Raw genomic sequence first — 24356 nt, 5'->3', positions numbered from 1 at the left:
CCTTCCCCTGGTAGTCCTTCAGACCGAACTGGCATCTCTGAAGCCGGGTAGTAGATAGGCTGGGGTGGAGTCTCTTGAGGGTGTTCCACGAGATTATTGAGAGCGCGGACCCTGTGTCAACCTCCATGTGGCACGGTTTACCTTCTAGGGAAACGGAGAGAGAAATTTTACTAACAGAGTGGCAAGTACGCCTGGCAAGGCGGTGCGTGTGACAGTTTAATACTTGCCTCTGTGGTCCCGAGTGCGAGGACGGGGGTCTTTGTGCAGCGCTTTGGGGGGCTTGGCAGACTCTCGCAATGTGCCCCCTCTTATGGCAGTTGTTGCAAACGGCTCCTTTAAACTTGCAGGTGGCCCTTTGATGTGATCCCCCACAGGCTAGGCACAGGGTGATGTGCTTGGGTGGACCGGTGTATTCTTGTTTGGCCCCTATCTGCGACCGTCTGTCATTGGTGAGGCGATGGACATCATTCTCATCGTTGTGGCCTTCCTCCGCTTCCACCTCTTCGGAATGGACTGGGAACGCTGCTAGCTTGGCGCTTGGGCCCTGAATTTCGGTGGCTGAGTTCGTAGCTAGCTCGGCTGCTAGGGCCTCCTCTACCGCTTGCGCGAGGTTGAGGTCTTTCTTAGCTAGCAGTCGCCTCTGTAGGTTGAGATCCTTGACCCCACAAACCAATTGATCGAGGAGCATGTCCTCTAGGTATGTTCCAAACCCGCAGTGCAGGGCTGCTGTTCTGAGGGCGGCCATATATTGGTTGATGGTCTCCTTACTTGATTGCTTCCTCATTCGGAACGTGAACCTCCTGGCGATTTGTGAAGGTCTGGGAGCGTAGTGGTTTGTGAGGATCTCAAGCAACTCAGACCACGGAACGTTTTTTAATTCTCTCAGCGCCACGAGTGCTGCAGCGGTATCGTAAACGGTGGCTCCGCAGTAGATTAGGAAATAGGATTTTTTCCGATGCTCTCCCGCATCCGCCAGGCCGACCGCATCGATGTAATGATTGAAACGGTTCTTATACGATTCCCACTTCTCTTCGTCTGGTTTAAACGCCGGGAATACTGGATTGGAACTCATGGTGCTGGAACGGCTGGGCTACCTGTGGGAGAAATCTCTCTGGGACTACGAACGCTCGTGAGTTACAAGTGATATCAGCTCTGGAGAGGTTTTTTGCTACCCTCTCTTTCTCTCTCTCTCTGGGTTACCACGTTGGCTGCTAGCCGTTGGAGGTGTCTTGATTCGCGCCAAAAAAGTGGGCGTTAGTGACTCTCTACAGCGCTGTGCTGTGATTTCTACTGGCCCGAAATTCAAATGACACCCGTTTGAATTTCGCGCCAAATGCAGAGCGGCTGCGGCTCGCAGCGCTTCACTTTCCCCGTAGCGAGGCTAACAAGCGGCTACAGACGCTTCTAACTATTTGACTCAGACCGCTTTCTCTGGCTGCGGATCTGCGTTTGCTCTTTTGATCGCTCGTTTCGCTAGCTGACCGCTCTCTCTGGCTGCGGATCAGCGTTTCCTTTGTTGTCAACCGATCGCTCTCTCTGGGCTGTAGATCGGTGGCTAGTGACTCAGCGGTTGCAAGGTGCTTCTGGTAGCCATCCCATCCTCGTCGCCAGTGTTAAGTTTGAGCAATGAGAGGCTGAACCAGAGCATGAGTGCAACAGTACTTTATTTACAAATAAAGGGCTGACCGTGCTTGCCAAGCCTGGAACTGGCTCGCAGCAATCAGCAGCCAGTTGGACCCCGCAGCCTGCTTTTATAGCTGGCTGCTGGGGAGAACTGACCAATGGGAATGGGGGAAATAACGCCCACACAAGTGAGTGGACCTGAGTGAGAACTCCTTGAGTCCTCAGGACATAACATGAACTTTAGTTGAGTTACCAAAAAACTTAAGTTGAGGGCTACCTGGACTTTAGTTGAGCTACCTGTAACTTTAGTTGAGCTACCAAAACAACAACTGGAGAGGACTATCACAGGGGTCCTCCTTAAGATTTTATAATCCTTAAGAATTTATAATTTGGTGCTCCAGAGTCCATAATCATGCAGAGAGGCCTCGGGGACAAAGAGGTCTCCTTCTGCAGACCAGCACCATGAGACAATGCTAATGGAAGTAGCTCACCTCTCTTTTGAACCTGTTCTGACCAAGGCTTATGGAGACACTCACAAACACACGTCAATTTTAGTCATTCACAGTCCATAATGAGTCTGAAACAGTTCGTAAATAGTCCCATGGAAGTCTGCCAAAGTCCTTCAGGATAAGACTGATAGCATGCATCTTTATCTTCCTTGAAATGCTGCCAACAACTAAATGTCTAATTATTTATATGAGGCCAAAACAGAACACAAATTCAACACCGAGCTTCAGGTTTCAAACCGACCAGTACAAAGTTGCTTCCTGCAAAGATTCCTGTCCTTTTGCTCCTCCTTTACATCTTATGGGAGGGCCGACCACCTCTAAGCCTTACTCCTGAGTCGCCCCTTGTGTCTTAACTGTTCTTACCTTCTGGCAGCTCTGCACACACATGCACTGGGAATAGGCTCCCCTTGTTCCTCTGCCTTGCTGCTGTCAGATTCTGGAGGCTCCAGAGTCAGCACATAACACCCAGATGGCCCTGGCCCCATCTCTGCATCAGACGCAGGACCCTTGTCCAAGTCCTCCCCAGACTCCCAGATTGGCCCATGTTCCTTCCCACTGTCCAATTCTGCTGCCATCTCCTCAGGCTGCTGAAGGACCACAACAGAACCTTTCTTCAGTATAGAGCCCAGACAGACTCAGAATGACTGCATGGAGCCCCCATGTCTGTTCTGAGAAGAACTTGGTTTTTCAGATCCTCAGCCAGCCAGAGAACCGCTTTCTATTTTTGGCCTTGAGTTATTTTTTTCACTGTTTTCACTCTCCAGCTTGGACCACTCACTTCCTCTACAGTTTGGTTCCTTCACAGATTTCTGTGAAATTAAAAAGGAGGGGAAGTCTATCTGAGTCATCTTCAGCTCTTCAGAGTAAGGGTAGGATAGAAGACTGGATTAAAGTCAACTGATGCCTTATAGCTCAACAATGGTGCCCCTCGTCTCTTCCATTGCTCAACTGACAAGACAGACTCCATACATGCTGAAAGTGAAACAAGATTATAAATTCAGTTTTCTCCCAGGCCATCACCCAGGTTGGGCCCCACAACTGTATTAATTTAAAACATGTATTTATTTAGAACATTTATATGACCATCCAACTCAGTCAGGAAGTCTACAGAATATATTGATTGAACACTGTAAGCAAAGTATTTACTTATAACTAGGGCATTAGAAAAACATGGACATTTTCAACACTTTTTAATGCATTTTAATAACTTTCTTATATTGTAATGGAAAAATTGAACTACAAAAATTTATGAAAATTAACGTTGAGCGTGGCAGTGGAAGAGTTAAGAGCATGATGACAGTGGGAAGAAACGTGTACCCTAAACGTGATTAATACCCTTAATGATTAATCCAAGGCAGGTGGAATACAAATGTATGTATAAAGATATTATTTGGGGGAAAATATTATTCATAACAAAATGTGAAACGTTTGCTACCAATTTCTTACACCTCCATTCTTTCCTTTCAAAAGTTTCTGTGGTGGGTTTTTCGTAAGGTCCTGATATGACTAACTCAAATATATGAAAGGAAGGAAGGAATTTAACACTGGATTAAACTGTCAAGGCTGAGTTCTGTACATTATTTCCTTTTCAATCTAGATTGATTTTCCATCAGATGCATATTTTATTAGCGAATGTGCAACAGCCAGCCTAGCCAAGCCAGATTTTAAAGTCAACTAACTTTTAAAAATAGAATTTGTGGATCATCAACTGGAAATAGTTGCAGAATAGCAGATTACGAGGTAAAAATAAGTGGGAACAGCATGCCTCTGAGCAAATGGCCCTTCTAGGAATTTGTAATGGGTCCTCTCAGATTTTTCCAACACTTTTCTTTCAGTGATATTTTTCAGCTGCAAGGACTTTGAATAAGGTTTCACTTATGGGATGATTCATCTGTCCCTTTCTCAGTCTCCATTTTCCCTTGAGAGATTAGCAACAATGATGCCCAGTGCTTTACTCTTGTTGGTAAACTGAAAAGGGAAGAGTAAACTAAGAGTAATCTACAATGGAAGAAGCTAGGGAAAGAGTAGTGTTTTTCTTTAAAAAAAAGATTTTTATCCCACCCTTTATATGGCGGAATAAAAATCTTACTGATGTATTAAGATTTATCAATTGTTGTTTGTATCTTATGATTTATGATTGAATCTTATGATTTGTGATTGATGAACCTTTTATCACGTTATTCTTTGTACGTATACTGAGTGCTTATGCACCAGGCATTCCTTATGTGGCCAATAAAGAATTATATCTATCTATCATCTATCTATCATCTATCATCTATCTATCTATCTATCTATCTATCTATCTATCTATCTATCTATCTATCTATCTATCTATCTATCATCTTTACTTTTAGTAACCATTCAAAGTTTACAATGGCACAGAAAAAATGTAACTTACAACTGGTCCTCACACTAACAACTGTTACAACATACCTGTGGTCATCTGATCAAAATTTGGGCACTTGGTAATTGGCATGTATTTATGATGGCTGCAATGTCCTGGGATCATATGATCACCATTTGCCACCTTCCCAGCCAGCTTCCACAAGCAACATCAATGAGAGAACCAAGACTCACTTAATGACCATATGCTTCACTTAAAAACTGCAATGATTCACTTTAAGAACTATTACAAAAAGAGTCATAAAATCTAATGAGACTCACTTAATGCCCTGCTTAGCAAAAGCAATAGGACTTAGATTTATATACCGCTCCATAGTGCTTTACAATCCTCTCTTAAGTCACCTTTTTCAGTGTCATTATAACTTTGAACAGTCACTAAATGGACTATTGTAAATTGAGGACTACCTGTATAGAGGTCTTATTTTCCTTGTTGCTTCTTTCTTTATCTCTGTGTTTCCAGGTTTCTTGCTGGAACATCCTCGGTGTCATTGCTTCCTGGTAGGATCTGGATGTGCTATAATCCTCATTCTTGTGGCAGCCCTGGCAGCCCTGGGGATCTGGGGTGAGTTGTCTGAAACTTAATATTTTCCATGAATGCTTATACTGTACATACACAAGTCATTTTTAACTAATTTATTTTAAAAGTAACTGCATTATTTATAATCTAAAATGCTAAGGCTGCCTTTGGGCAGCATGCAAGGATTAAAACAGAGAAAACGATATTTTTAAAACCACAGATAGAAGAAAGTTGTTTTTCTCCCACAGTGAGAAAAAACACAAACCATTACCATAGCATGGCCTATTGTTCAAAGTGGATATATATATATATATATATATATATATATATATATATATATATATATATATATATATATATATATATATATATATATATATATATATATTTTAGTATCAAGCAGGGGTGGGATTCTACTGGTTCAGACTGGTTCGGGTGGACTGGGTGTTAAATTTGCATCTGGTTCACTGAACCAATATTTAAACCTACTGGCTGGCCCTGCCCATCCCTCCCCTCCCCTCCTCGGAGTCTCCACGTGACCCATTTTCGATGCAGGTAAGTGCAGGATCTGCAGGGAGGCTCTGGGCGGGGGAAAAATGGGCCTTCCAGAAGTCCAGAAATGGGCCTGTTTCCAGCTTCCCGAGGGCCTCGAGAGCCCGGTGGAGGCTGTTTTCACCCTCCCAGAGGCCTGAGGGAAACCTCCGGACCCTTGGGAAGGCGAAAAATGGCCTATCGGGAGTACCAAACAGGCCTGTTTCCAGCTTCCAGAGGGCCTCGAGAGCCTGGTGAAGGCTGTTTTCACCCTCCCAGAGGCCTGAGGGAAGCCTCCGGACCCTTGGGAAGGCGAAAAACAGCTTACCGGAAGTACCAAAACGGGCCTGTTTTTGGCTTCTGGAGGGCCTCCAGAGCCCGGGGAAGGCTGTTTTCACCCTCCCAGAGGCCTGAGGGAAGCCTCCGGAACCTTGGGAAGGCGAAAAACAGCCTATCGGAAGTACCGAAACGGGCCTGTTTCTGGCTTCTGGAGGGCCTCTAGAGCCCGGGGGAGGCTGTTTTCACCCTCCCAGACTCCCAAGGGAAGCCTCGGATCCTTGGGAAGGTGAAAAATTGCCCTACCGGAAGTTCCAGTAGGCCACACCCACCATGGCTACGCCCACCCAGCAACTGAGCAGCAAACTGGTTCCTGGGTTTTTGAATCCCACCACTGGCTTAATTGTTTTCCTTTTCCTTTTTTTTTTTTTTTGAAGGACAGCAAGGTTGGGATTGCAGACTTCAATAGGAAATTATCATTCCAAAAAATAGGCAGTGGAATAGAGAACGCAATATTGACAAATTGTGTGTTCTAAATGAATCACTGATAGTGTAAATACAGTGTTAGTCCTCAACTTACAATAGTTTATTTAGTGACCATTTGAAGTTACAACGGCACTGGAAAAAATGACTTATGACCATTTTTCACACTTACCACCGTTACAGCATCTCATAGTTGTACAATCAAAATTCGGGTGCTTGGCAACTGACTCACATATGCAGTGTCCCACAGTTATGTGATCACCTTTTGCAAAGTCAATAAGGCAACCAGATTCACTTAACAACTGTGTTACTAACTTAACAACTGCTGCGATTCACTTAACTGTGGCAAGAAAGGCCGTACAATGGGGCAAACTCACAACAACTATCTCACGTTGGGTTTCAATTGTGGTCGTAAGTTGAGGACTATCTGTATGTTCCATTCATGATATGAAAGGAACATAAGAAAGTTAGAGAAGAATGAATGGAGATCAAGGCAGTTGATCAGTAGCAATAGCACTTAGACTCCTCTTCTGACTCCTTGACCTAAATGTGAGGTCATTTTTATTTAAGTTTAAAGGTGGTTTCCTTTAAATGTGGGTGGGGTTTTTGTGTGTGTGTGGATTGTGGTGTTTTGCCTTATATTTTTCATTTCCCTTTAAATTTAAATAATTAATTAATTAAAAATTAAAATTTAAAAAAGTCAATTCAGCTCAATTCCATTATATCATCATGAGGTAGTTTCTTTTATTGACTATAGAGATCTGAATAGAATTTAAAGAATTAAGATATAGTTCTTTCAAAGGAACTACTGTACACAATTTACCTTCCTGGTCTTTAGAAGTGGTAACGGGTTTTTTCATAGAATGTAGAATAACAGAGGTGGAAATGACCTTAGAGGTCATCTACTCTAACCCTCTGCCCAAGCAGGAGAGCCTATACTATTTCAGACAAATGGCTGTTCAGTCTCTTCTTGAAAATCTCCAGTGATGAGGGACCCACAACTTCTAGAAGGCAAGCCATCCCAGTGGTTAATTATTCTCACCATTAGAAAATTTCTCCTTAATTCTAGATTACTTCTCTCCTTTATTAGTTTCCATCCATTGGTTCTTATCTTGCTTTCTGGTGCTTTAGAAAGTAGTTTGCTCCTGCCATCTTTGTGGCAGCCCCTCAAATACGGCCATCATTTCTTCCCCTTCGCTAGACTAGACATACCCATCTTCTTTTCGCTAGACTAGACATACCCAAATCTTGAAACCGCTCTTCATATGTTTTAGCCTCTAGCCTCCTGATCATCTTTTTTGCTCTTCTCTGTACTCTTTCCAGAGTCTCAACATCTTTTTTTTTATATTGTGGTGACCAAAACTGGATGCAGTATTCCAAGTGTTGCTTTGTAAAGCGGTTCTATTAGTTCACACAATTTTGAGACTATCGCTGTATTAATGCAGCCTAGAACTCCACTGGCTTTTTGGCTGTTGCCACATACTGCTAGCTCATATTTAAGTGTCTGTCCACTTGGACTCCAAGATCCCTTGCACAGGTACTGGCACGGAGCCATGTTTGACCTAGCCTGTACCAGTACAGTTGGTTTTTCTTGCCTAAGTGTAGAACCTTACTTTTATCTACACTGAATTTCATTTTGTTAGACAGGGCCCAGTGTTCAAGTCTATCAAGACCCTTTTGGGTTTTGAGCCGTCTTCTGGGGTGTTGGCTATTCCTTCCAGCTTAATGTCATCTGCAAATTTGAGGACTCCCAAGATGGCAGGAATAGCCAGCACCTTTTCTCTGCTTTAAATGACTTGCCAAATTCTTTCTAAATGTTTGACTTTTAAAATATTTTATGGCTCAGCTGACAGTTTAATTTCCCTGGAAATATATATTTGAGCAGGGGATAGTTCCCTAATGTGGATTTGAGATAGGAGCTTTTAGTTCTACACTTAAAATCCTCCCTAAGAAGTCCAAAAAAGCAATCTGGCTCAGTGTGACATTGTTGTTCATGCCTACATGCTTGGAATAAATGTTAAGAGAAAATCATTTAGAATTTTGTAGTAAGAGATTGTACTGAGTTTGCTGTAACTCTTCATAGAAATGACTGGTATGATCTGTGTTCAAAGAAGTTTCAAATTCATACTGATTAGAGCCATTCAGAGTTGGTTGAAAGAGGGGCGGCTATATAAATGTTTTAAATCAATCAATCAATAAAATATCGGTATCACTTATTTTTAAGGTGGTGGTTATTATAAATACCGCAAATTGATGTGCTTCCTATTCTGAAATTAATCAGCTAGTCAGTTCAAAATGTTGTGTGAAGTATCATAATCTATTTTTAAGATCAACATCATTCATCTAAAATAAACATATATTAAGATCTACATGGCTTGTAGTTTTAATTTAACATTATCTGAAGTGGATGTAGGGGTGGATATCTATAAAATCAGCCTTACAAGTTTGAATATATTGAAAGAGAAAGAAATAAACGTAATCTAATATAAATAGATTATAATGAATCATTGTGTAAAATACTTATTGAGAAAACATAGCAGCAGAATCTAAACCTAGGCGAGATGGGCAGCAAGCAAGTCCAATAAATAAAATAGAATCATAAAATAAAATATAAATAAAACATCTCAACTGTAGGAATTACCATGTCATACATCTTAAGAAGCAATTTAAAAATCGGACAAAGGATATGAATCACAAACTGCTGAATCTGACCTGGGAAATTCCTTTAATTCTAATCAAACACTAGGTACTGTATATGTGTGTCCAATCCAATCTCTAAGCATAAGGGTTCAGATCTGCACACAGGCTCCTCATAAGGAGAATTTCCCCAGAAGTGCATTTGAACTGAAGACCGGGAAACAATCATACTAATTAATTTATTGCATGTTTTCCCCTCTGGCCAGGCCTGAAGAGATAAGGGATTATGATCTGTCTTTATAGGATAACGCAAATCCTTACCCAGGAGTGAGGTGTTTATTTGGAGGGTGTGGTCAAAATGGAAGCCAATACAGAGACACACCCAGCCATTAATTACACAAATGAGGGATTGCATTCTGAATACCATAATAGCTACAGTAATAACTTAATGATACTATATTTTATAATATAATGATATTAATTAACGTTATAATAATATACTGACATAATAACTACACAAATGAAACCGGTCTGTTTTTGTACATATGTACAGGATAATGTAAGAGCACAAATATTAACCTACTTAATTTTCTTCTTTTTCACTTTCTTTCCCATTACAGCTTTGTAATTTATGAGAGCTCTTTTTCTGGCTCAGGAATGCTCTGAGTGTGCAGCTGGTTGTCTTGCTGCTAAAAAGAAAAAAGGCTTTTAACTCATAAACTGTGCAAAATCCGAATTTACTCACATAGCACAGTCCGTCTTCCTGGTCTTTCCTCACTCTCAGAAGCCGCCTGTAGGCCTCTCCCACTCCTGGTTTTCGTCCATTTGAAGGGATGGAATCTCTGTTGTTGGCAGGCTGGGTTTTCCTCCATTGTGTGCTCCATATCCTTTTTCCAGCAGCTTGTTCTGCAGCATTGTTTAGTGGCCGTTATGACGGCACTGAAAAAAGTGGCTTATGACCATTTCCCACATTTATGACTGTTGCAGCATCCCCCATGGTCACAGCATACAGATGCGACTGCAATTGAGCCCAGCATTTCTGTTGCTAAGAGACACAGTTGTTCAGTGAGTTTTGCCCCATTTTATGACCTTTCTTGCCACAGTTGTTAAGTGGATCACTTCAGTTCTTAAATTAGAAACACGGTTGTTAAGTGAATCTGGCTTCCCCATCGGCTTTGCATGTCAGAAGGTTGCAAACATGGATCACATGACCCAGGAACACTGTAACCGTCATTAGTATTAGAACATTGCCAAGCGTCTGAATTTTAATTATGTGACCATGGGGAATGCTGCAACAGTCATAAATGTGGGAAATGGTCATAAGTCACTTTTTTCAGTGCCATTATAACTAAAGAAATTGTTCTATGTCAAGGACTACCTGTAGAACTGTTGTGGTTAGCTGGCAGCAGGTGCAGACGGCTGAGGAGAGCAAGGACTCAGATGAGGGGCCAGGACCATTAGGGAGTGGACTGCTGCCTTCAGTGGGGGCTGGTAGCAGCGATGAGGAGGTTCCCGAGGAGCCTGTGCCAAGTGTACTTGCGCGCAGGGCTGCTCACAGGAAAGAGTAACTGCAATAGCACGGGCAACTCGGGAGTAAGGCTACAAGGTAATGGCCCCTCCTTCAAGAAGATAAAAGCCAGCTGTGAAGCGAACATTCTTTGCAGGAAGCAAAGACGTTTTGAAACTCAGCCTCATGGACATTACAGTATCTTAAGTTGGCATTTGAAGACTCTTGTGTTGTGAAATATTTCTTATCTGTGATTCTTGGCAGTTTTGTACAGTTTTGGTAAGGTTTGTGCTTATCAAAGTTAATTAGTTTGCAGCAGCCCTTTAACTGGGGATTCGTAACAATCATTAAAAGGTTTCTGTTCTCTTTGGTTCATGTTTGTTTTATTGGAAAAGGGTTTGGGTCCGAACAATAACCTTGCCATCTCTGCTTGCCATTTCTACAGGGAGTCCTCAGTTTATGGCTGGGTGTTTAATGATCTTTTGAATTACGCCAGGCCACTCCAGCGGTACTTCTGAACCGGTTCTGGACTTCCGAGAGCCATGCTTTCCTGCAGCCACATGTCCCCATATGGGAGGCTTGGCAGCCATGGCCAGCATTTATGATCCGTGGTCATATGACTGCGTTTTATGACATTTTTCCCCTGAAAATCAGCATTTATGATGACAGTCTTTGCTTTATGACTGTGGTGTTCGCTTTACAAATGTGGCGTGCACTGTATAACCACAGCAAAAAGGTTCACAAAACTAGGTCAATTCACAGACACCAACACAACTTACAGCCATAATAGGCTCCATTAATGTTGTAAGTCGAGGACTACCTGTATAACCATGGTAGAATATTGTGGCACTAGAGGGCATAAAGATTCCTTTGCAACAATGCTTATTAGAGTTTGACAAGATTTTGGAAAAAATACAAAGAAAAGCAACTAAGATGATTAAAGGCCTGGAGGCAAAAACATATGAAGAATGATTGCAGGATTTGGGTTTGGTTAGTCTAGAGCAGTGGATTCCAATGTGGGCGGTACCGCCACCTGGGGGTGGTGGGATGCCTTAGGGGGCGCTGAGAGGCAAGGGGGCTGGCAGGGGGGCACTAGGAGGCGGCAGAGGGGCGCTGGAGGTAAGTGGCAGGGCACAATTCAGGGGTGAGAAAAAATCCCGCTGCCGCCGCATTTAAGGTGAGGCCCCGCAGGATCATCCCATTGACTTGCACGCTCTGGTGCAAGGAGCTCAATGGGGTGATCCTGGGGGCCTCACCCTGAATGCAGTGTTGGGAAAGGTCTCCTTTTCGAACATCCCGCCACTGCCATTTTCGGGGTGGCAGAGCCTCGCCCTGAATGCAGCGTTGGGAAAGGAGAGCAAAGCCAAAGTGGCTTTGCTCTCCTTTTCAAAACATACCACCGCCGGCGTGTTCGGGCCGGTGGGGCCTCACCCCGAACTCAGCGTTGGGAAAGGAAAGCAAAGCCAGAGTGAGCAAAAAGCCAGAGTGGCTTTGCTCTCCTTTTCAAACATCTCGCTGCCGCAGCGTTCGGAGCAAGGCCCTGCAGGTCCACCCCATTGAGCCCCTTGCACCGGAGTCACCTGTCCAAGCAAGTCCGAATGGAGCGGTGTACGAAGTCAATGGGGTGAGCCTGAGAGAGGGAAAGAGAGAGGAAGAGAGAAATAAAGAAGGGAGGGAGGGAGGGAGGAGAAAGATATCTATTCTAGTCCGATCACCTGCTGCATCAGGGTTAGAAGGGAGTATGTGTATATGTGTGTGCATGGCTGTCAAAACTCCAAAAACAGGTCAAGTAGTTCTGGGGAGGCTGGTAATAAATTAGAACCCTTGCTAAGAAACCGGCCATTAAGTGAGGACCACTTGCCGGTCACCAAACCACGCCCATCCAGTCACGTGACCAGCAAACCACACCCTCAAATTAGGCCATGCCCACATAAATTTGAATCCCGCCCCTGGGTGGGGGGCATTGAGGATGAGTTTGTAGCACCAAGGGGGCGGTGGACTGAAAAAGTTTGGGAGCCACTGGTCTAGAGAAAAGAAGGACTGCGGGGACATAACAGCAGTCTTCCAGTGTTTGAGAGGCCACAAAGAAGAGGGGATCAATTTATTTTCCAAAGCACCAGAAGGCAACACAAGAAACAGTGAACGGAAACTAATGAAGGAGAGAAGCAACCTGGAATTCAGGAGAAACTTCCTAACAGTGAGGAGAATTAACCAGTGGAACTGCTTGCCCTCAGAAATTGTGGGTGCTTTATCACTGGAGGTTTTTAAGAAGAGACTGGACAGCCATTTGTCTGAAATGGTGTAGGGTCTCCTGCTTCAGCAGCGGGTTGGACTAGAAGACCTCAAAGGTCTCTTCCGGCTCTATTATGATTGATTGATTCTCACAAGGTTCAATTAAGAGTTAGGGCTTATACCAGTGGTAGCTAACCTTTTTGTCATCGTGTACCGAAAGAGCACGCATGTGCTGCACCCATAATGCAATGCGTGCACAACCCCACTTGCCCCTGCGCATGCATGCACGCCCCCCACGCCATCTGCACATGTGCACGCGACCCCCCTGCGCGCCCCACCTTTGAGCGTGCATCTCCCACGTGCCCCCCGCCCCCACGCATGCGTGGCAGATACCAGACAATTAGCTGGCTGGTGGGAAACACGCGCGCATGCGCAGTAGGCCTGATCTACGGCAATGATAGGTTCGCAATCACGGGCTTATATGGCTGTTATTTTTCTGATCTGTGATAGAAGCCCTTTTTGATTCCTTGCGTAACTTCTTATTGCCTCTTTCTCTTTATAAATAAAGCTCGTAAGTCCCACTGAACAGGGGCATTTTAACTTTTTCTTCCTTTCTGCCTACGGGCAATTCTTGTTTTTTTACTGAGTCATCCTCCTGCCAAGAATTTACCTCCAATTATATGTTTCTTTGCATTTCTTGGATTTCTAAATGTTTTATGGCTCAGCTAACAGATTAATTTCCCTGGGAAGATATCTTTGAGCAGGGGGTGGTGCCAAATTTGCATTTGAGTTAGGAGCTTTTAGTTCTACTCATAAAAATCTCCCCAAGAAGTCCAAAAACACCCACCTGGCTCAGTATGCTTATGCTTTCTGCTTACACATTGTTGACCGTTCTTGCTAATAAAACACTTAGAATTGCTTTCATCTTCCTAAAAGATGGTTTGAATGTTCCTTTTAGAAAATAAAAGATGCCTCTGATTTTGATTAGGCATAAGTTTTATAGTTAAAGGATTATGGGTGGTAAAAAGGGAATGTTTTCCTATTCATATCGGAAGGAAATTAAACTATCCCAGCAATCCCCTTTCACCTTCCTCACCCGCTTATCTGTTAAGCTGCGGGTTCCTTTCATTTTTTTTTACATGCAGCTTTTGCCCTGTTTTAACCTTTTCTCCTTTCTGATCCACTTCCCCCATTTTTTTTCCTTTTCTATTGCATTTTAGCTTTCTTTGAAGCTTAATAAAAGTTGAATAAAGCAAATTAAATTTTGTACTGAAAGAAATCAAAACGAATTTTAAAAAAGAAAAAAAAAGGAAAGGTGTGATTCAATTGTTCATCAGTTAATAATGAACGTGAATTTGGCACAGCTGTTGGATTATTTGACGGCACATTTGCAGTGAGTCAGAGATTATTGTTTTTGAAAAATCGCCTCAGGAAAAGAAATCGGCTACATGATCAAAGATACTAAAGATTCCCTTAGTTCTTAAGTACAGATGTGAACACTGTGGAAGAGAAACTTTAATACTCATCCGCTGTAACCACACCGAATAGAAAGTTAAGCCAAAAGAAAAATGCAAGGAAGATTTTTTTTTTTTTAAAGATATATACAGTAACTATAACTATCTGAAAAGCTTCCAGTAAATAAGACCTGGCTGTTCAGCTGATGGACTGCAAGTTTCACTCATGCTCACTAACTGGCACAGACTAGGTGCAGATTCGGCCTCTCTCTGCTTGCCATTGTGATTATGGGTCACCCACAGCTTCTTTAGAGCGGGAACTAACCAGATCATCCCTCGCCCACTCCCAACCCATCATAAATGCACTGCTTCAAAATGGCTGCTTTGCAATCTGTAAACCTTCCTTCCTGTTCTAGTGACACCCATAACTCCAAGAGGCTGCAGCCTATTCCCTACCGGTCCACGAGGACCGGCTGAATACCACCTCTGCTGAGCCACCCTTTTTGTTTTGGGTTGCTAACTTGCCCATTGATTGGAGCTGCCTCTCTCCTTCCACCCTTTCATTTATGATACATTAAAAGAAATGTGAAAGTGCAGAAAAGAGCAACAAAGATGATTAGTGGCCTGGAGACTCAAACATACGAAGAACAGCTGCAGGAACTGGATATGGGTAGTCTAGAGAAATGAAGGACTAGCGGTGACATGATATCAGTATTCCAGTATTTGAGGGGCTGCCACAAAGAAGAGTGGGTCAAATTATTCTACAAAGCACCAGAGGGCAGGACAAGGAAAAAATGGATGGAAACTAATCAAGGACAGAAGGAACCTAGAATTCAGGAGAAGTTTCCTAACAGTGAGAACAATTAATCAGTGCAATGCTTCAGAAATTGTGGGCGCTTCATCACTGGAGGTTTTTAAGAAGAGACTGGACAGACACTTGTCAGAAATGGTATAGGGTCTCTTGCTTGAGTAGAAGGTTGGACTAGAAGACCTCCAAGGTCCCTTCCAGCTCTATGCTGTAAAGATGAAGACCTTACAACAGCTTATTAAGTCAATGAACCTTTCTTGCTGCAGTAGAAATTGCAGCGGAAACACTAGTGAGGCAGCTTCGCTTCCTGGAATGGGGCATTTAGGTGCTGATCCTTGGCTACCCCAACTACACACTCAGCCAACCACTGGCATTGAATCACAGCAGGCTTTCCTCCTCTGCTGGCCCTCTGCCGGGGATTGTCCTCTGTCAACGGCCTCCTGGCCCTCCACCCCCGGCTCTTCATCCTGGTCCATTCCTTGAGGCATGGTTTTATCCAGGAGTTTTGCTGCACTGGACAAGTAGCCGCCAGCCAATTGGTGCTGGCGGGCAGAAGTGCATGACTGGCTGTAGGTGGGGAAGTTACGGGAGCTGGGAGGGGTCAGCACATGATTGGCAGTGGGTGGGGTGATCACAGGGGCTAGGAGGGCAAGCAAGGGCCATTCAAGTGGGCTGCTCCGGCTTTAATCTGAATTTGTGGGCTAAGGCAACCCCACCTTGCTCCACCTCTCATGCAATCCATGAAAGCAGCTTGCAAGCCATATTGGCCTGCACACCCGAATCCCACCCAGCCTGGGATGCTTTCACATGACCTGGAGCCAGGAGGACTGTGAGAACACATGAAGCTGGCCGGCTTGGGCATTGCAAAATGCCAACACTGCACTTCTGACAAGCTGGTGGGGCTATCGGGTTTCACCTAGTTTCCTCTTTGTTGGTCTGGTGAAACCTGGAAGCTGGCACTGTTTGCCAACTCCCGCAGTTGCACCGGGCTAGTTGAGATGATTAAACTTGCCTGCCAACTGCACCCACCCAGCATCCAGGACATTATTATTATATCATGATGAGGATGAGGATGGTGATTATTTTATTGCTGCAATTTTACAGCTGCACAGGGAGGCTCAGTTTATCAACAATTGAAGCTAAATGCTGAAATTATGCCAAGGTTTGGTTTCCCCCACCCCCACTTGAGTCACATAGAGCAAGCTGTTAGCTGGCACGAGTTTAGTCAAGGGAAGGCCCGCTGAAGTTTGGCAGCAACCAAAGTAGGCACGGCCAAGGGTTGGCACGTAAAAGCTGCATTCCAGCCAATCTCGAATGAACTAACGACATTTAAATGAATGCTGTTGTTGTTTTTACTATAGATGGCCCCTAACTTACAGCCATTCGTTTAAAGTTACAAGCACTGAAAAAAATGCCTTATGGTGGGATTCTATTTTTTTTACTTCTGGTTCTGTGGACGTGGCTTGGCTTGGTGGGCGCGGCTTGGTGGGCTTGGCGGGCGTGACAGGGGAAGGATACGGCAAAATCTCCGTTCCCTCCCCACTCCACTAACCTGCTTTCCAGCTCGGTTCTCCTGTGCAGGGCAATCAAAGAAGACCCAGCTGATCAGCTGGGACTCGGGAGGCAGAGAATAGATGGGGCGGGGCCAGTCAGAGGTGGTATTTGCCGGTTCTCTGGACTACTCAAAATTTCGGCTACCGGTTCTCCAGAACTGGTCAGAACCTGCTGAATACCACCTCTGCTTACAACCATTGTAGTACCCCCATGGTCATGTGTTCAAAATTTGGATACTTGGCAACTGGCATATATTTACAGATAGTCCTCGACTTACAGCAGTTCACTTAGTAACAGTTCCAAGTTACAATGACACTGAAAAAAGTGACTTATGACCTTGTTTTCACACTTGCGATTGTTGCAGCATCCTCATGGTCACGTGATCAAAATTCTGACAACTTGGCAACTGACTCATATTTATGACGATTGCGGGATCCAGGCGTCAATCAGGTGGTCCCCCTTTTGCAACCTTCTTGCCAATCAATGGGGAAGGCAAATCCACTTTACAACTGGGTTACTAACTTAACAACTGCAGTGATTTGCTGAACTACTGTGGCAAGAATCGTTCATAAAATGGGACAAATTTCACTCAACAACTGTCTCGCTTAGCAGCCGAAATGCTGGGCTCATTCGTGGCCATAAATCGAGAGCTAGCTGTATGACAGTTGCCCTGTCCTGGGGTCATGTGATCCCCACCGGTAAACTTCCCAGGTTTCTGACAAGCGAAGTCAATAGGGGGAGCCAGATTCGCTTAGCAATCACACGACTCGCTTAACAACCATAGCAAAAAAAAATGGCTGCAAAGCAAGGTGAAACTCACTTCACAACTGTCTCTTTTAGCAACAGAAATTCTGGGCTCAATTATGGTTGTAAGTCGAGGTCTACCTGTAGGTAGGTGAATGATCGGCTCACTCTTGCTATAAGGTTTCTGTGAACGGACACGGAGATGAAAAGTGTTATGTAGTCATTGGGATGACACACGAGGCAGACACGGAGCTGAAGGCTAACACAATTTATTTAAACATAGCAGGTTGACGAGGCTGCCCTGGCTGGGCAGGCAGCCGAGAGCTGCCCTGGCTGGGCAGGCAGTCCGGGAGCGATGGCTGCCTCGGCTGGGCTGGCAGTCTGGGTGACGTTAGCTGCCTCGGCTCGGCAGGCAGTCCGGAAGGTCTGTAGCCGCCCGGCTGGGCGGGCGGTCCAGAGGGCGATAGCTGCCTTGGCTGGGCGGGTAGCCCAGATGGTGAGAACTGCCCGGCCGGGCGGGCAGCCCGGGGCGAGAGTCTTGCGGCGCTGCCCCGTTGGTCCGCGCTCCGCCCCGCTCCGCTCGGCTGGCTCTGCCCGACAGCCGGCTTTTATACGACTGTCAAACGGAGCCAGCCAATGGGAACGGCTGGAGTTCCCGCTCAAACAGCGGACCTGGTTGGGAAACCCCAACCAGTTCAAAAGACATAACGGAAACTGTCAGGGACACAACACCCCTTCCCCCTTAGCTAGGGACATGGAAGCCCAGGCTGGGCTTTGGTTGGGCAGGGACACACCCCTTCCCCCCTGGCCAGGGACAAGGTAGACCTGTAATCAGACCTGCAATGGGCTTGCAAATAGACCTCCAGTCCTAGGAAATCCCAGCTGGGGTAGAGTCCTTTTGCCGGTAGACCGGGTCCGGCTGAGGAGTGCTCAGTGTCTCTCGAGTTGATCGGGGCCTTCAGGGAACATTCGGCGTTGGGTTGACCAGGCTCTCGGTGTTTGACAGGTAGACCGGGCCCTCTGGGTTTGACAGGTAGCTGTTGTCAACGGTTGCTGAGTAGATCGGGCTCTCTGGATTCAACTGGTAGCTGGCCCGTCTCGGCCTTCAGCGGCTAAGGTCGGCTCTCAGGGGTAGGCCGGCTCGTCTCTGCGTGCAGCAGATAGATCGGCTTTTCAGAAGGTAGACCGGCTCGTCTCTGCGTTCAGCAGATAGATCGGCTTTTCAGGGGGTAGACCGGCTCGTCTCTGCCTTCAGCAGGTAGATCGGCTCCTCGCGGTTTGACAGGTAGACCGGCTCATTTTGGCGGCCTTTGGAAATGGCGGCAGTAGTGCCTGTGGGCGGCGTTCGTCTCCTCAGCGAGGGAGGCTAGAACTTCGCACTCTCAGTAGTGCCAGTGGCAGCGCCCGGCGGGGGGCGTTTTCTCCTCAGCAAACGGAGGTTCTTGAGCGTCGTGCTCTCAGTCGCACCGGCGGCAGCGCCCCGGCGGGGGGCGTGTTTCTTCCTCAGCAAATGGAGGCTCTGAGCGTTGTGCTCTCGATGGCGCCAGCGGCAATGCCTGGCAGGCGGGTTTCTTCCTCAGCAAACGGAGGCTCTGAGCTTTGCGCTCTTGGTAGCGCCAGCAGCAATGCCTGGCGGGGGGGTTTTCTTCCTCAGCAAATGGAGGCTCTGAGCTTTGCGCTCTTGGTAGCGCCAGCAGCAATGCCTGGCGGGGGGGTTTTCTTCCTCAGCAAACGGAGGCTCTGAGCTTTGCGCTCTCAGTAGCGCCGGCGGCAGCGCCCGGCGGGGGGGGGCGTTTTCTCCTCAGCAGACGGAGGTCCAGAGCTTCGCGCTCTCAGCAGTTGTGACTTTCGAAAATCGCGCTCTGAGAAGAGCGTTTTTGCGGCTGCGCCTGTCAGGCAGAGTCAGCCTCCTCGGCTGAGGAGGCTTCTTTGAAATTCGCGCTCTTTTGTGATTGTGGCGGCTGAGGCTCTCAGCGCCGTAACTTCGCTCTAGTGACCTCAGCTAGTGACAGCAAATTGAACTTCGCGCCTTTTTGCGCGCGTGGGCGGCTGCGGCTTCAGCGCCCGATCTTCAGCTCCAAACGCAGCGGTTTGGGCTCAAACTCTCTGTGAGCGAGGCGAATGCCTGTAGCTTCGGCTCTTTTGGCTGTCGTGCTCCTCGTGAGCGCTGGCGATGGCGGTTTCAACGATTTCGCTTTCGGTGGTTAGCTCTGTTGATTCAGTCCGGTCGCCTCTCCTTCGTGTGATCCCATCCTCGTCGCCAGTGTTGTGTAGTCGTTGGGATGACACACGAGGCAGACACGGAGCTGAAGGCTAACACAATTTATTTAAACATAGCAGGTTGACGAGGCTGCCCTGGCTGGGCAGGCAGCCGAGAGCTGCCCTGGCTGGGCAGGCAGTCCGGGAGCGATGGCTGCCTCGGCTGGGCTGGCAGTCTGGGTGACGTTAGCTGCCTCGGCTCGGCAGGCAGTCCGGAAGGTCTGTAGCCGCCCCGGCTGGGCGGGCGGTCCAGAGGGCGATAGCTGCCTTGGCTGGGCGGACAGCCCAGATGGTGAGAACTGCCCCGCCGGGCGGGCAGCCCGGGGGGCGAGAGCTCTTGCGAGCGCTGCCCCGTTGGTCCGCGCTCCGCCCGCTTCGCTCCGCTCGGCTGGCTCTGCCCGACAGCCGGCTTTTATAGCCGACTGTCAAACGGAGCCAGCCAATGGGAACGGCTGGAGTTCCCGCTCAAACAGCGGACCTGGTTGGGAAACCCCAACCAGTTCAAAAGATATAACGGAAACTGTCAGGGACACAACAAAAAGAGCCACCTAGTTTTGCTTTGATTATTGTGGCATCAGAGCAAAGATAATATCATGAGGAGAAAAAAATAGAAAAAAAAGAGAAGTATCAGTATCAAAGGAGAGAATGGGGGAAAGGAAAGTTTGGTAAAGCAAACAAAGGAAATATTTAAAACGGTTAAATCAGGGCAACTAGATCAAACTGTGTTAATCTGAGACGTTTTACTACTCATCGAAGTAACTTCATCTGTCAAAACAAAAGAAATTGTTAGGCAGAGTGTCAGACAGTTGTTGGATTGTACAAATTTTTGCCACACCAACTGCAGGGGTTCCCCCCTGCAATAAGTAAATGACTCAATCATCCAAGCCAAAAATAACTATAGTTTGAATCAGGGCAACTAGACCAAAGCCTGTTAATCTGAGACGTTTCGTTACCCATTCAAATAACTTCTTCCGTCAAAATAAAAGCAATTGTTAGGCAGGGAGTCAGTCAGAGAGTAGTTGGAATGTATGGTCTCTTGCCACACCAATGCAGGGTTTTTTTCCCTTGCAATAAGTAAATGAAGATTCAATCATCCAGGCCAAAAATATCAGAAAAGGTTACATCTGGGCAACTAGACCAAAGCTTGTTAATCTGAGATGTTTCGTTACTCATCCAAGTAATTTCATCCGTCAAAATAATTTAAAAAAAACAAGCAGAGATTATTTATTATTTTATCTTTAGACTATTTTATTTTGACAGATGAAGTTACTTGGATGAGTAATGAAACATCTCAGATTAACAAACTTTGGTTCCAGTTGCTCTGATATAACCTGCTAAAGATACTTTTGGCCTGGATGATTGAGTCTTCATTTACCTCTATGCAAGCCAAGGAAAGGCACAAGGACTACTAATGGAAAAGAATCCACCCACACAGAGGCTAGCTAAAAATTCTTGCCTTCCTTGCATTGATAGAGAAGCCAAGAAATTGAGGAACATAGAACATACATGACTTAGCAGGTCCAGAGCAGTTCCAATCTTGGTTCCTGCCAAGCCATTTCCATAGGGAGTTGGGGTGTTGAAATTCAGCTTCATGAGCAGCAATAAGCAGCCAGAACGGGGGAACCCCCCCCCCCCAATTAAATATAGACTTTATAAGAAGAGTAAGGGTAAAATAGACATCCAGAAAACAGGAATATTGCAAAAAGAAGCCTTTTTGTATTTCTTTATAAAGTGCTACAATGGAGCCGTTAGGAGCGGCCTGGTGGTGAGGGGAAGCTGCGCATGGGGCGCTCGGCCCCGATAGAAGCGGCCCGGTGGCGAGGCAAGGTTGCGTGTGGGGCCCTCCTAATGGCTGATAGAAACAGCCCAGTGGCGAGGGGAGGATGCGCGTGGGGCGCTCTAAGTGAGGCTGCACGTGGGATGATTTTGGCAAGTTCCCTCCCCCTCCGCCCTTCCCCTCCATGCCTCTTCACCTCGTGTTGCCTGCACTTCAAGCGATGTGAGAAATGGCGGGGAACGCATGCACTTAAATAGGCCCAAATTTGGGGGGGCAGGGCCTAATTTAACTACACGCGCACAAAGCAGTGCTGGGCCTTGGTTTTTTGGGGGGAGGGGGCGTATTGTTGGGCGTATTGTATATATCTCCCTCCATTTGCTTGTCAGCTAATTAGCAATCTTTTTTTAAAGCCTTTCAACTCCGGAGAACTCCAGATGTTCAGGATAACATTCCTGCTACTGAAACAAACCAGCAGGTCAGCCAAAAGCCAGCAGGAAAAAAATGGAACAAGCTGCGGCAATTTCTGTGTAAGCCCCATTGTGACAACTCCACAGGTATGTTCCCAGGTTTCAAGGGTTGTGCATAGCATCCCTAGCACCCACCAGCTGAAATTGCTTGTAAATACCACTAGTTTTCAGAAGAAAGACTCAGGTCAGGGAGGCCTGCTGATCAGAGAAATCCAGATGGCGGTTGCAGCCACACGACTAACTTGGTGTTGTACTCCAGTCGTGGCTTTTCTGGACCAGCCCTCAGACATTCAATCCCTAGTCATCTCATGATTAGACTACTGTAACACACTCTACATGGGGCTACCTTTGAAGAGCATTCAGAAAGTATAGCTGGTACTGTTGTGGAGCGACAGAATAGACGAGGCATAGACCAGAGCATACAATGAACAGTCTTTATTCAAGGAATAAAGGGTTGTCGCGTCTGCCAGCTAACAAGGCAGACTGCAAGCGAACAACGGCTGGCTCCGTTCAACAGCCGGCTTTTATAGCCGATTGTCAAACGGAGCCAACCAATGGGAGCTGCTGCTGCTCCCGCTCAAACAGCAGACCTGGTTGGAAACCCCAACCAGTCCTAAAGACATAACACCCCTCCCCCCTAGCTGGGCACATGCATAGTCCTTGAGGTATGAGGGTGGACTTCACTGGCGACTGGAACGTCACAGCTCTGGAACACTGCTGGTGGGCATCGAGTTCCTGGTGCAAGATTCCGAAGTCGCCGGAGCGCCCTCTAGTAGTGGTGCAGGACCCAGGGACTGGGACAATTCTCCTTGCTCGGGCAGGCTCGACAGGGTGGCTCGGTCTGGTCGGTCGGCGCTCCCGCTGGGTGGATGTGATGGAGACTCGGATCGGCAGTCCTGGCTCGTCCTCGGCTCGGTCCGTTCGAATGGAGGTGTCTGCTCCCTCAGGAAACTCCCTTCTGGAACCCGGGCGAGGATTTGAGGGCTGGCTGGTGGATCTGGCTCACCGCTGGTCCGGTCGTTCCTCCGCCTGCGCAGTTGGTCTAGGTGTCTCCGCCACACGCGACCATCCTCCAACTGGACCCGGTATGATCTTGGGCCAGTGACGGCTACGATTTGCCCGGGCACCCACAAGGGATCTCCTGCATAGTTCCTTGCAAAAACTGGATCCTGCAAGGCAAAGTCTCGTACCTGGCTGTCAGATCCCAAGGGTGTACCAGGGCAGTAGTGAGGGTGCAGCCTGTCAAGAGTAGTCCTTAAACGTCTCCCCATTAAGAGTTCAGCCAGGGACTTGTTAGTGCTCGTGCATGGAGTTGTATGCTGGCTAAGGAGAAAATGGGATAACTTGGAATGCCAGTTTTCCTGACCGAGTCTGGCTAGCGCCTCCTTAGCCGTCCTGACCGCTCTCTCCGCCATCCCATTACTAGCAGGGTGAAAGGGGGCCGTGAGGACGTGTCTAATGCCTAGATTCGTGACATACATGCTGAATTCGCAGGACGTGAACTGCGTCCCGTTGTCTGAGACTATTGTGTCAGGAAGTCCATGAGTTACGAAGAGTCGGGTCAGGGCTTTAACAACTGCCTGTGTGGTGGTTGTGGGTATCAATCCATTTTGAATACGAGTCCACAACCACCAAGAAAGTCTTGCCATGCACAGACCCGGCCAGATCGATGTGTAATCGTGACCATGGGGCATTGGCGCTTTCCCACTTGGTGGGTGGAGCTGCAGGTGGGGCTGCCCTAGACTCCTGACAGGGTTTACATGAACTTACCCACTCTGCGATCTGATCGTCCATCCCGGGCCACCATACGTAACTGCAAGCCAATGCTTTCATCCGCACGATACCCGGATGGCCCTCGTGCAGCACCTTCAATATGGGCACGCGAAGAGAGGTTGGGATAACAACTCTGGTGCCCCACAGCAAACATCCCTGGAGTCTTGATAGTTCCTGTTGGCGTGTTTTAAACGGAATAAAATCAGTTGCATACTTTGTTTCCGGCCACCCCCTCCCCACCCAGTCCAGAACCTGGGCGATTGTTTTATCTTTCTTGGAGTGTGCCGCGATGTCGTCTGCAGTCACCGGTAGCTTAAATTCGTTGAGTTCGAAGATTGCGTGCACCGGAGCTGGGTCCTCGACTGGTGTCGGTAAGGGGCAACGGCTGAGGGCGTCTGCGTGGCTTAAAGTCTTACCAGGGCGATAGACCAGTTTGAACGAGTAGGCCGCTAAGAATAATGTCCATCTCGTCATCCTGGGTGACAGTACTTGTGGCGTTTGCCTGTCCCCCGATAAGAGCCCCAAAAGTGGTTTGTGATCGGTGATGAGTTCGAAATGTTGGCCAAAAAGGAATTCGTGAAATTTTTTGACAGCTGCAACTGCCGCTAGGGCCTCCTTGTCGATCTGGCTGTAGTTTCTTTCAGTCGTTGAAAGGGTCCTGGAGAAAAAAGCAATTGGCGCTTCAGTGCCATTAGGAAGTCTGTGACTAAGAACGGCTCCAATCCCGAAGGGGGATGCGTCCGCAGCAAGCACTAAGGGGAGGCGTTGGTTGAACTGAATTAAAACAGCGTCAGAGGTGAGC

The 24356-nt window shown here is 46.8% G+C and overlaps 1 protein-coding gene across 2 annotated transcripts in view; it reads left to right on the top strand.

Moving 5' to 3' along the window:
* LOC113450864 (killer cell lectin-like receptor subfamily B member 1B allele B) overlaps positions 1-24356 on the top strand; it is a 46118-nt gene that overhangs the window by 7968 nt on the left and 13794 nt on the right. Inside the window, exons 2-3 of one of the 2 annotated variants that reach the window (XM_087923406.1) lie at positions 4996-5097; positions 21725-21868. In XM_087923406.1, coding sequence (XP_087779532.1) covers positions 4996-5097; positions 21725-21868 — 246 coding nt within the window. The remainder of the gene's footprint in view (positions 1-4995; positions 5098-21724; positions 21869-24356) is intronic. The other variant, XM_087923407.1, reaches the window with a different exon arrangement.

Source organism: Pseudonaja textilis, chromosome 2, assembly GCF_049901715.1.
Source record: "Pseudonaja textilis isolate UNSWEBS1 chromosome 2, rPseTex1.2, whole genome shotgun sequence".
Taxonomy (NCBI): domain Eukaryota; kingdom Metazoa; phylum Chordata; class Lepidosauria; order Squamata; family Elapidae; genus Pseudonaja; species Pseudonaja textilis.
This window is presented reverse-complemented; position numbering and strand designations above follow the sequence as displayed.